Below are 17,934 nucleotides of genomic sequence, written 5' to 3'. Positions count from 1 at the left end.
ACCATGTTATGAGTGTTGGCGCTGCATTAGCATAGTTTGTCCACCAGAGGGCACTCTACAAGGAAGACTGCTAACATCAATGAGCTTGGAAATCATAACGAACTTATTCTGCCTAAATAAAGTAATGATTACTGTATTTATAACTAGCATATCTGTTGTTCCAGTCCCTGCATTGTAAAACGTAAGTTAGGCACGCGAGGAGTGAACATTTAGACATAGAGAAAAAGTATCAAACATAGCAGCTAGCCTGTGCATAAAAGTTAGCTTTTCTTTTACACGTGTGTGAAATGCAAGTGTGCGTTACTGTAGGGGTAATTAACACATGGTTACCGAGTCGATCGTTCCCTGGGATGCTTTTTCATGAAAATCGAATGTAAAGAGTTTTATCTCTAAAAACAGATGATCTTATAACGCTATTATATGGGGCACAGAGAAAGTAAAAGTAAATCGCTAGTTAATACCACTAACAAGGCTCAAAATAGCCTCACACTAACACGGTAGCATAATGAGGGTCCCTACATGCAAACCGAAGCATTGAGAACTTTGTAAGTGTACAGACAGTTTAATAAGAAGATACTTTATAAAGACAGTACATTACGCGTTTACAGCCATTCGTCATCTTGGAAAACAGTCTCGACTAATCGAGTCACGAACGCCGCGCTAAGTGAGCTGGTCGATAGGAATTACGTTTGTGAAATCTAACGTAGCACGGCGTTCGTGGCTCGATTAGTCGAGACTGTTCTCCTAGATGATGGCTGTAAACGCGTAATGTACTGTCTTTATAAAGTATCTTCTTATTAAACTGTCTGTACACTTACAAAGTTCTCAATGCTTCGGTTTGCATGTAGGGACCCTCATTATGCTACCGTGTTAGTGTGAGGCTATTTTGAGCCTTGTTAGTGGTATTAACTAGCGATTTACTTTTACTTTCTCTGTGCCCCATATAATAGCGTTATAAGATCATCTGTTTTTAGAGATAAAACTCTTTACATTCGATTTTCATGAAAACGCATCCCAGGGAACGATCGACTCGGTAACCATGTGTTAATTACCTCACATAATGTATTTAGTGCATCACTAAGTAGTAGATTTTAGAAGGCAGACAGCAAATGATGATTGAAAATGGTTTGTTGTAGCTTGATGGAATAGATGGATAGAATTAGGAGTGACCTTTGTCTTGTTTAATAATAATACAAATGATGATGATGATAATAATAATATCATCATCATCATTGATTTTTTTTAATTATTACTGTCAATATTAATAATAATAGTTGATATTTTTTGTTCAAAGGACTTTGTTTCATAGCTTAAGTTTGTATTTTTAATATACATTATATTTAGCAGAACTTTAATATATTCTGTTCTGTTGTGACAATAAAGTTAATTAAAAAATATATATATATATATATTTTTAAACTGCATTATATTATTTTAGTAAGGCTGAGTCTAAGGCTTTTTTTTAACATAATCCCTTCTGGAAAATGGTTTATACAGCCCACATACATAGAACAGGCAGATATTTTGCTATTGAATGTTGTGTAAGTGCAGTTTATAAGAAATGGGTCTAATATCCAGTTTATTTTCAAAATCAAAATATCGGCTTATAAATCGGCTCTTTTCGAGTTAATATCGGCATCGGCATCGGCCCCCAAAAATCCATATCGGTCGGGCTCTAATCTGCACCCCGATCTACGAGCTCCACGAGAGCTGGTACTTCGGCTGGCGGCCAGGGTGACCTGAGGGTTACGGTGTGGAATAGAGCGCCGACTATTCCACGCTCCACACCTCCCTCTACCACCGTGCAACCCGTGAGTGTTCCGAATGAGCCCGCGGTACAGTCCTCTGACTTGCCGCGGGTCTCATTCGGCGCTCCAGAGGAAGATGTGATGTCGATCGCTGCATCACAATGGTGGGCAGGAGTCCTTGGGAAGTGACGATTCGGCTGTGCTGCCACCTTCGGGTGTCCCAGCATTGCCCGAGTCTGATCCCGAGCTGACGGCCATGCTTTCCCAGGCAGCCGCGGCCATTGGTCTTGAGTGGTCCCCGCCACCTGGTCCAGTGCGCTCGCGGCTGGATGATTGGTTTTTGGGGGCGGCCGCTGATCCTCATCAGCGCCCGACTCCAATGCCTTTTTTCCCGGATGTGCATGAGGAGGTCACGAGGTCCTGGAAGGCACCCTTGTCTTCCCGTGATCGCTCGGCGACCTCCTCCGCCTTGCCTCCTCTCGATCAGGCGGCTACCAAAGGGTACACTGGGGTTCCCCAGGTTGAACGCTCTGTTGCGATGCAACTGTGTCCTCAGAGTGCTTCTTCCCGTGGCGACCCAAAGCACCCCTCCAAGGCCTGTAGGTTCTCCTCCACCCTCGTGGCGAAGACCTATAGAGCTGCGGGGCTGGCAGCCTCCTCACTGCATGCCATGGCGACGCTGCAGGTCTACCAGGCCCAGCTGTTGCGTGACATGCACGAGGGGAGGACTGACCCAGCACTCTGATGAGTTGCGTGCCGCCACCAACCTCGCTCTCCGGGTGACGAAGGCGCACGCTCGCTGGGTCAGGTGATGTCCACTTGCGTGGTCCAGGAGTGACACCTGTGGCTCAACCTGGCCGATATGCGGGAGGCCGAGCGGACCCGGTTCCTCGACACCCCCATATCCCAGGCTGGCCTCTTCGGCGGTGCAGTCGAGGACTTTGCCCAGCAATTCTCGACTGCCCAGAAGCAGACTGAGGCTTTAAAACACGTCCTGCCCCGGCGGCGAGTAGCGCCCTTCTGCGGCTCCCGCCCCTCCCGATCGACCCCAGCAGCAAGCTGCTTCCGGGCCGCGTCGTGGAGGAAGCCACAGGAAGGCGCCACAGCCCTCTCCCGCCCCACGCCCCGCTAAACGCCAGGCAAAACGGCGCTCCTGAGACGGGCTGCTCAGAGATGGCTTTGAGTTCTTTTCAGGAGACGGTAGCAGGGCCGCTCCTTCCCCCGGTGGAGGGCCGGGGGAGAATCCTTGGTTGTCCCACTCCCGCTGCTCGTCCCTCGACGGGCAGCACCCTATTGTGGTTAAAGAAATAACTCACTCTCCCATCTCTGAGCACACAGAGTTCTCGGATGACAGTGCGCGCCGCCCACGAGCCTCGCCACTCTCGTCCCCCTCTGTCGCCAGACCCCTGCCAGAGCACGCCCCCGTGGGACGCTGCTCCTCCCCTGGCCTCCTCCTGGCAGGACGCGGCTAATGACCGTGCCCCCGCACCGGGCCGCTATGCCACCCACGCCTGGGCCAGTCATTCCGCCTCGCTGCACCACCGAGGGTACGTCTGTGGTCCGTATGACCCCGCTGGTACAGTTTTTGGGAGCCTGGTTAGAGCTTCCCAGACTGTCCCGCTGGGTCGCGAGGACCATCAGGCTCGGCTACGCGATTCAGTTTGCGCGGTCTCCTCCCCGCTTCAGGGGAGTCCGCTTTACTATGGTCGGTGGCAATGCCCCTGTCATGAGAGCAGAGGTCACCACCCTACTGGCGAAGGGTGCGATCGAGACTGTCCCTCCAGGCGAAATGAAGTCCGGCTTCTACAGCCCCTACTTTATTGTACCGAAGAAATCCGGTGGATTACGACCTATCCTGGACCTGCGCGTCCTGAACCGCTCCCTTCACAGGCTGCCGTTCAGGATGCTCACGACCAAACGCCTTTTCGAATGCGTGCGGCCGCAGGATTGGTTTGCAGCGATCGACCTGAAGGACGCCTACTTCCATGTCTCCATTCTTCCTCGACACAGACAGTTTCTTCGGTTTGCTTTCGAGGGGCAGGCATACCAGTACGCGGTTCTCCCTTTCGGGCTAGCCCTGTCTCCTCGCGTCTTCACGAAGGTTGTCGAGGCAGACCTTGCTCCCCTACGGGAACACGGGGTTCGCATCCTGAATTATCTCGACGACTGGCTGATCCTAGCTCACTCTCGAGATCAGGTTTGCGAACACAGGGACTTAGTGCTCCGGCACCTAGCTCGCTGGGCCTTCGGGTCTACTGGGAGAAGAGCAAACTCTGCCCCGTGCAGAGGATCTCTTTTCTCGGTATGGAAATCGACTCGGTCGCCATGTGCGCGCAGCTTACGAGCGAGCGCGCGCAGTCACTGCTGACTTGCCTTCGTCAGTTCGAGGGCAAGAGTGTGGTTCCACTGAAACTATTTCAGAGCCTCCTGGGGCATATGGCATCCGCAGCCGCACGGATTGCTTCATATGAGACCGCTTCAGCTTTGGCTTCACGATCGAGTCCCGAGGTGGGCATGGCATCACGGCACGCTCCGAGTTCCAGTGACTCCAACCTGCCGTCAGACCTTCTCCCCGTGGTCGAACCTCAGTTTTCTACGGGCCGGAGTTCCCTTAGAACGAGTTTCCAGGCATGTTGTTGTATCAACAGATGCCTCCACCACGGGTTGGGGCGCCATGTGCAATGGACATGCTGCCGCGGGCTCCTGGACAGGACCCCAGCGCCTTTGGCATGTCAATTGCCTCGAGTTGTTGGCTGTACGTCTTGCCCTGCACCGCTTCCGTGCGTTGCTCAGGGGTCAACACGTACTAGTCCGATCAGACAATACCGCGACTGTAGCGTACATCAACCGTCAAGGTGGTCTGCGCTCCCGCCGTATGTCACAACTCGCCCGCCACCTCCTCATATGGAGTCAGAAGCATCTGAGGTCGCTTCGAGCCATTTATATCCCGGGAGACCTGAACCAGGCGGCCGACGAGCTGTCTCGGCTTCAGCCTCTCGCTGGAGAATGGAGACTCCATCCCCAGATGGTTCAGCTGATTTGGGATCAGTTCGGGGACGCACAGGTAGACCTGTTTGCCTCCCACGACTCGTCCCACTGCGACCTGTTTTATTCCCTGACCGAGGGCACGCTCGGCACGGATGCACTGGCGCACAGCTGGCCGCGGGGCCTCCGCAAGTATGCGTTTCCCCCAGTGAGCCTTCTTGCGCAGACTTTGCGCAAGATCAGGGAGTACGAGGAGCAGGTAATTTTGGTTGCCCCGTATTGGCACAACCGCACCTGGTTCCCGGAACTAGTACTCCTCGCGACAGCACCTCCCTGGCCAATTCCTCTGAGGAAGGACCTGCTTTCTCAGGGACGGGGCACCTTATGGCACCCTCGTCCCGATCTTTGGAACCTCCACGTGTGGCTCCTGGACGGGACGAGGCAGGTTTGAGTACCCTACCACCAGCGGTGGTGGCTACCATCACTTCCACTAGGGCATCGTCCACGAGACATGCCTATGCGTTGAAGTGGAACCTCTTCGTCAACTGGTGTTCTTCTAAACATCTAGAACCCACGAAATGCCCGATCAGTGTCGTGCTTTCCTTCCTGCAAGAAGGGTTGGAGCGAAGGCTGTCTCCCTGCACCCTGAAAGTGTATGTTGCCGCCATTGCCGCACATCACGACGCAGTTGATGGTAAGTCTCTGGGAAAGCACGACCTGATCATCAGGTTCCTGAGGGGAGCGAGGAGACTGAATCCTCCTCGTCCTCCCCTCGTACCCTCTTGGGACCTCTCAGTGGTTTTAACTGCCCTGCAGAGTGCTCCCTTTGAGCCTCTGCAATCAGTGGAGCTTAAGTTCCTGTCAATGAAGACAGCGCTCCTGGTTGCATTGGCCTCCATCAAGAGGGTAGGGGACCTGCAGGCATTTTTGGTTGACGAAGCGTGCCTGGAATTCGGGCCGGCTAACTCTCACGTGATCCTGAGACCCCGGCCTGGATATGTGCCCAAGGTTCCCACCACACCCTTTCGAGACCAGGTGGTGAACCTGCAAGCGCTGCCCTCGGAGGAGGCAGACCCAGCCTTGGCACTGCTCAGACCAGCTCTTTGTCTGTCATGGTGGGAAGCTGAAGGGAAAGGCTCTCTCCAAGCAAAGGTTGTCTCACTGGATAGTGGACGCCATTGCTTTGGCATACCAGCAGCAAGGTCGACCATGCCCCCTTGGTGTGACGGCCCACTCCTCTTGGGCTCTAGCGCATGGCGCCTCGCTAACAGACATCTGCAGAGCTGCAGGCTGGGCGACACCTAACACATTCGCGAGATTCTACAATCTCCGAGTGGAGCCAGTTTCTTCTCATGTACTCGCTTCAACTAGCCGGTGCTAGATTCTGCTCAGGTGTCTTCGCTTGCTCGCCATTCCTCTCCACGGACGGGATACGTGCGATATTCCCTCAGGTGAGCCTAATAAGCCCTGAGTCTCCTCCAGCACTGTCGACGTCAACGCCAGAGTTATGCCACCGGCAGCTTTCGCGCTTGGCTAGGTGCCTCCATGTGCATGGTTCCCCCTCCGGGCGACCCCCACATGTGTATTTCCACTATAAGCCTCTCTGAGCATGTGTCTTTCCCTTGGCAAGCCACCTTGCCACCCCTGGGGTTGAAATATTCCACCTGCGGCTGGACAGCTCAGTGATACTCCATATGCAGCCCCCCGGGGTCATATGTGTATTCCAAGTCCCCCCCTTCGGGCTGGGCATAATTGCATATTTCCACTGAGATATGCTTCCCAGTGTACCTTGGTATTCCTGTGTTAAGTAGGACTCCTTCGTCCGTGCTAGTCTCACGACAGGGAGCTCAGACTTACGCAGGGCACTGGAAGACAGTCGAGAGGTGGCGTGATTAGACTGGGAACCCCATTCGTCGTCATCCGATGTAACTCAGAGTGACTACGAAAGGGAATGTCTACGGTTACGTATGTAACCCTCGTTCCCTGAGTAGGGAACGGAGACGTTACGTCTCCCTGCCACTTCCGCTGTACCGCTGGAACGCCTGAGTTCAGTCTCGGCTCCTCAGCGAAGACATATCTGCATGTTGCCTGCATACTTCCTTATATACCCCCAGGGTGGGGCGGAGTTACGCTATATGCAAATTCCGCAGACCCATGGCATTTTCATTGCCATTGGCTCGTTTTATGTACTCGAAGGTGATAGGCTTTCTAAGCGAAACCCCATTCGTCGTCATCCGACGTAACGTCTCCGTTCCCTACTCAGGGAACGAGGGTTACATACATAACCGTAGAAGTTCTCTCTTGTTAATTTTATTCATAAATAAGTTAAATGGCAAAATGCTTTATGAGCCAAAGCATTTCTGAAAAAATTATTGAAACATGAAAAACATGATTTTTTAGTTACAAAATTGATTAAAATATATTGCATAAAACGATTCAAATGTAATTGTGATGAGTATGTAATTTAAAACTATAAGGAGCTCTTTTGTATTACACTTATTTATAGTGACACATAACACACAAATAGCACAGTTAGCAATAGTTTCCTGAGAATGTCACAGCTTTAATAAGTTCTGTAGCTATTTTCAGAAACCTGTCATGAGAACCTTTTGCATCTTTCCATAGTGTGCTGGCAGGTTATAATGGCACCATCTTTGCCTATGGCCAGACCGGAAGTGGGAAGACCTTTACAATCACTGGAGGTGCAGAGCATTATAATGACAGAGGGATCATTCCCAGAACTCTTTCTTACCTTTATCATCATATCAGCAGGGTCAGTATACATTTTCATATGTCATGCTGGAACCATGATTTTAGATGGTGAAGGCTGGCAAATATTTATGCAAAGCATTCTGTTATTCCAACTGGTAGTAATATTTTAGTTTTTAGTTAATAATTGGTCTGTTTTTATGTACTTATTAAAATAGTTGTATATCTGTTTGCAGGATAGCAGTATGGTCTATACAACCCACATCTCTTACCTAGAAATCTACAATGAGGCCGGCTATGATCTGCTGAATCCCCAACATGAAGCATCTCGTCTGGAGGACTTACCGTCAGTCTCTGTTTTTGACTCTTGTTCTTTTTCAATTCTCATAATTGTTGATTAACTTAACTCTTCATTATATCAGATCTGATCTATCGTGATATGGGTCAAACTGAAAATAGACAATGCCCACTTCTGAGCACACAAGCTGAACTTTAAAGGAGTAATGGCACTTTAAATCCAGTGTCACTGTTACTAGCAGTATTGCTTCTCACTTTTTCTCTCTCTTTTTGCTGTTACCTCTCTATGTTTATTCATCCATATCTTTGTTCATATTTCTATTTCTGTGCAGTTCAAAAGAAAAGATGTTAACAGTATAAATTAATACGTCCAACCGGCTAACTGAGCAATTTTTTATTGATTACATGTTAGTGTCAAAAAGAAATAAAAAGTTAAAATATATTGATTGATTTGGTATCCATCTCTGATTTGTTTTTATATTCAGTGATTAACAAACTAACAGACCTTGAATCCCTTGGGTGCTTGATTATTATTATTTTTTTCAATAGTTGCTTACTTTTTCATGTTGTTTAGTTTATCACTTAGCCTCATGTGAGCTCTTGTCACAACAGATGACTTAGTTTTTGTTGTAACGCAGACACTTCTACAAAAAAGAAAGAAAGCATAATTTTAGATTATTAGATAGGCCTATTAAACTCAACCCTTCCTTCTGGTTCTGTTCTCACTCTCACTCTGTTCTCACTTCACACTCTCATGAATGTTCGAGCTTCAGTACAAGTTTTAAGCATTGTTGACAGAATGCCACAGATGTTGAGCTTAAAACTTCTATTATATTAACATGTAAGACAGTAAACCCAATAATGTTATCATGAGTGCAAGGATGCTGGAAAAAGACGTTTTCTGTCCACCCACAGCAATTATGCCAAAAAAGCAAATGTGCATTGCATTGAGTAGTCCTGCTGAAAATACATGCCCATATTTTTCACATTATATGTCCTCTGATTAAAGGATTAATTGTGCATGCGAGTGTGTTGAGTATGTCTCTGGCCCTGCAGTCTACACGGCTGAGGTTTATGATTTGATGAATACCTACTTCCCACACTCACATTATACTCTGTTTGCTCATCTTCTTAACTTTTTGTCATTGATTTAGGAGGGTGACAATAATGGAAGACTCAGACCAGAACATTCACCTCAAGAACCTGTCGTTGCAACAGTCGGCTAGTGAAGAGGAAGCTTTGGATTTGCTTTTTTTAGGAGACACGAATCGTATGATTGCAGAGGTGAGGACATAAGTTTGTATGTAAACGTTGATTCAGCTCTCTATTGGCATCGTACTCTTTGGCCATGTTCAGTTCATGTAGTCATTGTTTAGGATTGACAACTGTTTTTGTAAGACATTTTTTTAAAGAAACAAAAAACACATTTTTTATATTTTCAATCATTCTAAGTGTGTACAAAATTTCTTTACATTTGGCACATTTTAATTATTAGATATCTCCAAACCAATAGCAGAAATCCACTCATCCATCCATTCTCCAAATTGCTTTTCCTATGTAGGGTAATAACAGCAGTATGTACACACAGAGAGCCACTTCACAGGCCAGTCTCGAAATTATTTCTTTTTTTGCCTTATTGCTCACTTGAATTAAGCTGATTAGCTGATCATAGTAAAGGTCATTTTTGGTCAGCTGCTCTCTCACAGAGCTTGGTGAACGGAGCACGAATAGTGTAATAATCACATGTTGTAACTGTGTTACTTGCATTAAATATTTTTTAAGACATTAAACAGAAAATATTAATCACAGAAATGAACTCGTTATTTCTGACATCACTTATATAACATACAAAAAAAAACATGGGCTGGGATCTCAGATAACAAGAAAAAAAGCAAAACAACAACAACAAAAATGCCTATTTACTCCTGTACTCTCTTAAGTTAACAAAAAAGAGGAATAAAGTTACAATAAAAAAAATAGACGGAAAACTAGACATCATGCGAAAGGTTTTCCCGGTGTCATTCATTTCCACGACTGAACTGTGCTGAACTATGCTGAACATGTGCGGTCTGTAACAATGAGTCAGCGAAGTTGGGATCCTTGTGTGGTTTTATTAAAAGAAGCAATAGTGGTACAAAGAGTCAAGGGTCAATCATCAGCAACAGATATATCCAAGGCAACACAGGAGGCAGGTACAGTGTCAGGGCAGGCGCCAAACAATACAGAGTATATCCAAGCAAATGAGGCAAAATTACAAGGGCAGGCAACCAAGAGTCATAACAGTGAAAACAGTCCAGGGTCAAACACAAAACAAACAGATTACTAGGAGAACACTCAGAAATGTCAGCAGAGCAGGACAAGACTTTGCAAAGAAAGAAAAAGCTGAACAAATAGTCCAGGGAATGAGGATCAGGTGTGCAGGCAATCAGTACCAGATTCGGGGTAATGGGAAATGGAGTTTGAGGGAGAAAGACAATACTCATGTGAGGGAGCCATCTGGTGGTGAGCAGGAGGAACCACAGAGGCTTGATTCGTGACTGCATCCTACTCTTTGACCATGGACAATAATTGTACCATCATATTTTATTTTTCTATGAGTCCTGAGGCCTTGCTTTTCCCAAAAAATCTTAACCTTGGGATAGGCATTGCTCTTTAAAACTATTCTCTGGAGTCTGACCAATTCAATATTAATTAATGGAATATTTATAATATACATCTGTTGTTTACAGGAATGTGTTTATATTGCAGACAGATTCTTTTTTTTCTTTTTTTTAACTATTATTTGCTCCTTTCGATGTGCTATATTGTTAATTGCCTTTAAACGGTTGCATAACATTTGGAACTTTCCATGAAAAAGGTGTTCTATATTTAAAAGCAGTAAAGTTAAAAATACTTTATCTAGTGAGAGAAATATTAGATGTGTAAAATAAACTGCAGTGTTAACACAGTTAACAGTGTTTTGTGTTAACATAAAATGAACATACAAATGCATTAGTTCCATGCAATGGTCTGTTACAATGCTGGTCTTGTCCTTGATTGTATTTAACAATAAAAAAAAAAATTTCAAGCATCAGTGTAGTAGGTATCATTAAATAACAAAGAAGATATAGCGGAACTCAGATGTAGGTGGTATACTGAACACAGAAGGCAGATGAGAAACAACAGAACAGGTATAAATATGGCAGGCAGAGATAATGACAATAGACTTTGGCAGTAGATAAGAGAGAGAAAACACTTAAGATTGATGATGATGATGATGATGATGATGAAGATGAAGGTAAGTATTCCAGCAAACAGTGGTAGGTTTTCTAGAGGTACGTTTTTAGAGGTAAGTTACAGAAACCATCAAGCCAGTGCCACCACTACTTTGGTGTCAGCTTCATGGACAACAGCTCCCAGTTACCAATTTCATATTTGGCCTTCGCAGTCGAAAGCTTTCAGGAGCTTTGAAGGACCTGCACCTGGACACAATGACAACGCAGTCCTGAAGTGTCAACTAGTCTCTCCTTCCCTTCCCTTTACCTCTGTACAGATAAAACGTTGTCGGGATAATTCTGGTTCACGTGGCTTCACGGAGGCGATAAATAATTCTGTATTATACATTTTAAGGCCAGACAAGTAGTTTGCTGAGGGTTGGTTTGTAAAGAAGGACTACACGCCTGCACACATATATATTTAAACGTGCATACCTATAGACTAAACACGTAATACGCATGTGCATGCAATCAGCGTTCTCACAGGTTCACGTTTTTAAAGTTTGCACAGAGAGAACTTAAGGGTTTTCTGTTAGAACGGTGTCATGTTAGCGGCCCCAAAGTTAATAACAAATGATTGTTGCGACGGAAGTGAATCAATCAAATGAATTTCCTATTATCACTGTAAAGCTGCTTTGAAACAATCGATGTTGTTAAAAGCGCATTTATAAATGAAGGTGACTTGAGTAGTAGGTACAAGAAAAATAGCTTAGGAGGAGTAAATCCAGTAGATCCAGCTTTGAAAAAACTGTTGCCCCTCGCAAGTTCTCCAGAGTTGCTGGGACATGAGAAAGTTGGAACATGAACTTAAATGTGATGTTAAGTGCTTGGTAATTAGTGCAGGGCCACCTGTCTTCTTGGACACAATGAAGAAGCTAGATACAGCAGGTGACTTGAATGGACAAATATTGCCTTGCTTTAATAGCCGCTTTCCGACCAAGTAGTTACAGGAACTTAGTTCTAGGAACTGTCCACTTCTAAACAGTTCTAAGAACTACTCTCCCCCAAACTCGGTTTTGCTGTTTGTGTTCGCACTGGCCAAGTGGCCATAGGAACTGGTAGGAGGGGTAAGGGAGTGACGCAAGCATGGTGACTTTTATTTTGACGGCGCGACTGACCTTTATTTTGGCGGTGCTGAGAACGCCAGAGCAAACAATGCTCGCATTCTCTGTGTTTATTAGTTAGAGATCTGTCTAACAGTACTGTTTAATATGTTATTAGATAGAACTGTTATAGAAAGTAGACAGTATATGAAAAAAAGGTTATTAGCCTATGCCGTGTGGTTGATGTCCAGTGTTGCTAGCTGAGCAGAAATACATAATCATGTTTGACTTGGTCCCCTCAAAGTTGCGTTGGATTTTCTCTTCAGCATAAAGGTTTAGAGGCCCATCTATCACTGTTTTCCATGTTTGTATCTAGTTTCTGGAGTAAATATATAGACTATAATCTGTGTGTTTACATTCTAGCTGTTTTAAAAATGGCGGGTGCTGGTGTTTCGCGTGCGTTCGGTCAATCAGCGTACACTAACGTCACGGGTAGTTCCTATAGAGCTGGTTTAGATCCTACTCTGAAGTAGGACCTAAATTAGTTCCTCCAAATGGAGTTCCTAGAACTAAAATCGTTCCTAGTTCCTGCGGTGCGAACACGCCGACATCCGGGTACTTTAGCCAATAGTTCTAGGAACTGTGAAAAGGTTCCTCCGGTCGGAAAGCGGCTAATGTCTCACTGATATACTTCTTCATCGCTCATTGTTCAGGCGAGGACAGGGGATAAACTTGAATTTGAGAGGTGCACTTGGGGCTAAACACATTCTGGAACTGGTGGTACTATTGTGGAATAGAGATGGATGACTTAATAAAAGGACTCTCAATGGTAGTGGTTCTGAGGTGATGGTTGGAGAGAGCTCGTCACCAGCTGAGAGGGAGGAAGGTGTTGAGCGAACTTTAGACAGCTATGGAAACATTGATTTCCCTGGCACAGATCTCGTTTGTGGACCAGGACAGCACAGGAGAATGTTTGATGAGCCAGGGACGGCCAAGGATGAGGTCTGAGCCGGTAACTGCCTAGCACCAGCAAAGGAATGGTTTCAGAGTGTAGGGTGCTGGCCTGAAGGGTGATATGAGCAGTTTGGAAAGCATGGAAGCTTGACAGCATTATAATATGTACTGTAACATTTAAGAGAATTTGAGGTCTTTAACTTCTATCATTATATCCTAATGAGTTATTTAATGTTTACTCTCTCTCCAACACAGTGTGTTATTTTTAGATTCAGAAAATAAACTACTCAAAAGTCACCATATACTTAACAGACACTAATCATACAAGTTTCTTTGGGAGGATAATTTAATGCTGTAAGTCATCTTGAGTTTTCTCAGGTGTGCATGTGATTATACTTGTCATCAACAACATCTGAGGATAAGGATAAAGACTCCTTGCACTTTATTACAACAGACATATTTATTTAATATACACTGTAAAAAAGAAATCGTAAAATAACGGTAAAAAGTCTGGCAGCAAAGTTGCCAACCACTTACCGTAAAATTAAAGTAAAATATCTTAATTCCAATAAAGTGCAAAAACTATAATTTTACAGAATTTTTCATTAAAAGTTTTAGAAAAAAATACTGTTATTTTACAGGTTTTTCCTTGTTTGAATTAAGATATTTTACCTTAATTTTACGGTAAGTGGTTGGCAACTTTGCTGCCAGACTTTTTACCGTTATTTTAAGATTTTTTTTTTTTACAGTATAAAACATTTATTTTATGGATTTTTCCAATATTATAATGACCAAACACCTTTAATAAAGTTATGCCACTAAAAGTTCTACTGAGAAACACTGTAATTTTACAGGTATTTCCTAAATTATTACAATCAAACACCTTTAACCCTCTGAGGTCGGCAAACGCGCAGGCGCGTTTTGCTGGATTTTCTCCACATTGTAGCACTATAAACTTAAATTATTCCGTCATTTATGGTCATACAGAAAAAAGAAATATAAAAAAAGAATCTGTGATATTTCTACTTTTGTATGTGTCCACTTACAATCAAATCAAAACATTGTGCTTTTGTAAAATAAAGAAAATAAACAGGGTGTGCGTTCTGCCTCTCCGTCGCGGTGAACTTTTTTTTCTTGAGCACGTCTATAAACTGAAACAAAACTCAGCGAATACTTGTCACACATTTATGAGCCATACACCTTTATAAACATTTAAGTGTGTACTTTTAAATGATCGGGTTCAAAACGAAAACAAATATTCTCTGTTTAAGTAATTTGTATAAAACCAACAAGATGTCCAGCTTCTCAAACGCTTGCTCATTACAGTTAATTTGGCCACGCCCACTCGCGCAAAAGATATTCACATGCAAATCTCCACATGGAACGCAAACGCGCTCGTTACCTCAACAACAAAACACCAAAACACTTCACTTCACTTTTCGTCGAGTTTGAAAGACGCGCCTGAGCTTACATTGGATTTAGGCTACCTCAGAAGAAGAAGAACGCGATTTGAAGACAAGAAAGATTTAAGGTAAGAAATTCTTACATGTTTGTTATTGTTGCATAAATGTCACATTGCAGTTGAACTGTTGCTAGATATATGGGGAATATTATAATATTTAGACCCTTGTTTACTGTTAGGCCTACTGTGTTTGTGGATATCTGGTCAAACGTAGATATGTATGGTAACCATAATGTTTTATATTTGAGTTTGAATGTATCAGATTTTGCAGCGCGATCGCGTTTGAATGTATCATTTGAAAATTTGAAAAGCAAAACACACCAAACGGCTTCATGTTTTTACTATTATCTCATTTCATATCATCATAACGAATGGAAACATTTGAAGTAACATGATAATCAATATATTTTTCTCTAGCTTGGTTGTTACTGAAATATTTTGGAAGATTTATACTGCTATCTATTGTTATTATTATTTTACCCAGCACTGCGCATAGCTTATGCCTACAAGGCACAACAAACCTGGTGTTCATTATGTAAGGAATAATTGACGACAGGCCGTTGAATTATTAGAAAAATAATGCACACCCGAGGTGGTAATGCGGTCACGACGCGAAGCGGAGTGGCCGTTCACCTCGGGTGTGCATTATTTTTCTAATAATTCAACGGCCTGAAGTCAATTATTCCGCTTATACTACAGTTACCACACCTCGAAACATTGTTCAGATTATATATTTCTAGACGTTTGTAAAGTTTTTGTCATTAAAACGCTCTTGTATGTAGGACTAATTTCTTACGCATCTAATCCACTGCCTCCGTTGCTAATTCCAAAACGTCATTTTAGAGTTAGTAACGGAGGGTTGAGCCACTGATAGCAGACTAATGCTGGGACACACGACTAGCTGACACATTCTCTGACTGTTTTCATTGACTGCAGCAGATTTTAAACACCGACTTTGAACACAGACTGAACGCGCTGAACACGCGTTTGGACATGATCAGTCATAAGTATCAAATTACATTCATAACCGGCCTTAAAGTGTGTCCCCGGCTTTATGCAGTTATTAATGCAGATATTAGAGAGAGATGTTGCAATAATGAGACAGAAAAGCATGTGCGTCAATATTATTATTTATTTATTAATTCAATTCCTTTTAATTAATTCGAATTCATTCTCTTTTTTTCTATTATTGACAGACTAGCCAAATAAATGAAACACAAACCCCTTTTAACAAGTAGGCCTATCAATAATTATTTATTTGTTATATTATCTGCAATAATAATCCGTGCTGCAGGATTATCCATTTATTTAGCCTATATTCAGTTTAATTTTCTATTGATTATAGATAGGACTATATACTTTATTTATTCACATTAAACTGCATGTTTCCATTGATTGTGAAGCTAGACACTGAAAATTCCAGATCAAGCGCATGCGGCTAAATGTTTTTTCTTGTTATGAATTGTATCCTATTTTCCGTTATTACCGTTAACTACGCGAAGTGATATGGAACTGTAATGCGGTCAAGACCTGCCTGGAACTACTTTAGCCGTGCGTTTCCCTGAAAATAATGCACACCTTAGAACGTTCGTCAACCAATCAGATTCAAGCATTCAACGGCCCTGTAGTATAAATTATATTGTTGGAAACATTTGTGTGTGTGTGTGTGTGTGTGTGTGTATTTTGTGAATTTTAAAAAGCAATTTTAACCAGAAAAATCTAATATTTATTTCCAAAATCGTGCAGGCCTTTCTCTTGATATCAGTATGTTCACTTTTTTTTCAGGGCCCAGATGCCACTGAGTCCTGCCGACTTCAACATTCACATGAGTCTCTGGAACATGAACATGGTAAAGTGAAAATCAAACACCTTGGAAATGAAAGGTATGTACAATGTTTTTAGGAATGGCACAAAGGTCTCTGTCTTTCAATAAGTGCTGTTGCCATTTGTTGTGTCTATTTGGATTATGTTGTGTAAATAAATCCAAACAATTTAAAAGCCATTATTTTTTTAAATCTCCTCATTTACAGTATTGTGCAAGGTTGCTCAGAATGATAGGGGCCTGATAGCTCCTAATAGGGCCGTTAGGGGAGTGTCTTTGTCTTTCTCAGGTGAGAAAAGCCATACATATTAATGAGCTCTCGCATAAGGCTTATTCACACAAAACACGTCGTAAAAATTTTAAATCAATATATTGTCTTCTCTGAATGAGCAGTCAGGGTGATTTTCACATAGTTTTGCAGCAAATATTCTAGGCTACGTCATACAATTTTCAAAAGTCTTGTGAAGAAATAATCAGTAGGGGTTTCATGGCCTTATTTCAGTGAGAATTTTTTTTTGTATTTTCACAAACCACGCATAAATGTCATTATCTCAAAACTACAAACTTTTACATACATGCTGTTGATATATTATTGTAGCAGAGTTTGTGCTGAATACAGTGTAATTAGACTTTAGCCATGAAAATGTCACAAGTAACAGAAATAACCAGAAATGTCAGAGCATGTCAGAACACCTCCAGGGCCCAGAAAACGTGACGGCACTAAAAGTTCTACTGAGAAACACTGTTATTTAACAGACCTTTCCTAAATTATAACGATCAAACACATTCAATAAATTGTCAAGACGTGCTCAAGAATGTAATAAAACAGTTTTATTTTAGAAGACAAAATAAGTCTGTAAAAAAACTGTATAAAACTGATTAAAATCATCCCAAACTTTAATTTGCAGCACTTGTTTTTACATATAATTTACTAGTATTTAAACAATGTAAACTTGTAATCTAAATAAAATGGAATTATTCAGACCCCTGGGGGTCACATAGTTCTGATATTAAATATTATATGGTCTTTACATTCAGAATCCTTACTATACAAGTTTATTAATAAGTTAAATCAAAACATACAACAAAAGTGTACCAGAAATGACAGATAGAGCAAATAAACAACAATCCAGCAAACGGCCAGTAATCAGCTTGGTGCATCTGGGAGAAGAAAAAAAGGACACACTATGATTCTCTCAAAATGATTTCAATTATTTGTGTTTCCTTTAAACAAGCTTAATACATTTTTATTTAAATTGTCTGTTTGTCTTCTGATTTGTCTGGTATCTAAAACTTATGTCCGATTGAAAAATGTGCATCACCAAAAGAAGGAACATGTAGATTCACAACAATGAACATTCTTTTCCAGAGGTATCATTGCAAGGTAAACGCCTAAAAATGCCAATTTGTATTACAAAATAAAACAAAAAATATGTGTATTAACTGGAGGTGTTTTCAGACTGCTGTGATATGGGTAATGAGGGTCTTTCTCTCATTCTCCAGGGAATTAAAAATATATGATATGTGTTTTAAAAAAAAAAGGTATATTCTCATTGTGTGAGATTATTAAAGTACTTGAGATAGTTCACTGTTACGTCCCTTTTTGATTTTAGATAGGGGTAAGGGAGTATAACATTTAAATAAAGATGTGCGTATAACT

The 17,934-nt window shown here is 42.8% G+C and overlaps 1 protein-coding gene across 3 annotated transcripts in view; it reads left to right on the top strand.

Moving 5' to 3' along the window:
* Positions 1-17,934, top strand: part of kif6 (kinesin family member 6) — a 205,045-nt gene that overhangs the window by 38,786 nt on the left and 148,325 nt on the right. For all 3 annotated transcript variants that reach the window (XM_079853582.1, XM_079853583.1, XM_079853581.1), the window contains 3 exons: positions 7,359-7,506; positions 7,679-7,788; positions 8,894-9,023. In XM_079853582.1, coding sequence (XP_079709708.1) covers positions 7,359-7,506; positions 7,679-7,788; positions 8,894-9,023 — 388 coding nt within the window. The remainder of the gene's footprint in view (positions 1-7,358; positions 7,507-7,678; positions 7,789-8,893; positions 9,024-17,934) is intronic.

This window comes from Squalius cephalus (assembly GCF_949319135.1).
Source record: "Squalius cephalus genome assembly, chromosome: 20".
NCBI lineage: Eukaryota > Metazoa > Chordata > Actinopteri > Cypriniformes > Leuciscidae > Squalius > Squalius cephalus.
Note: the sequence above shows the minus strand (reverse complement) of the source record. Positions and strands in the feature narration are given on the sequence as shown.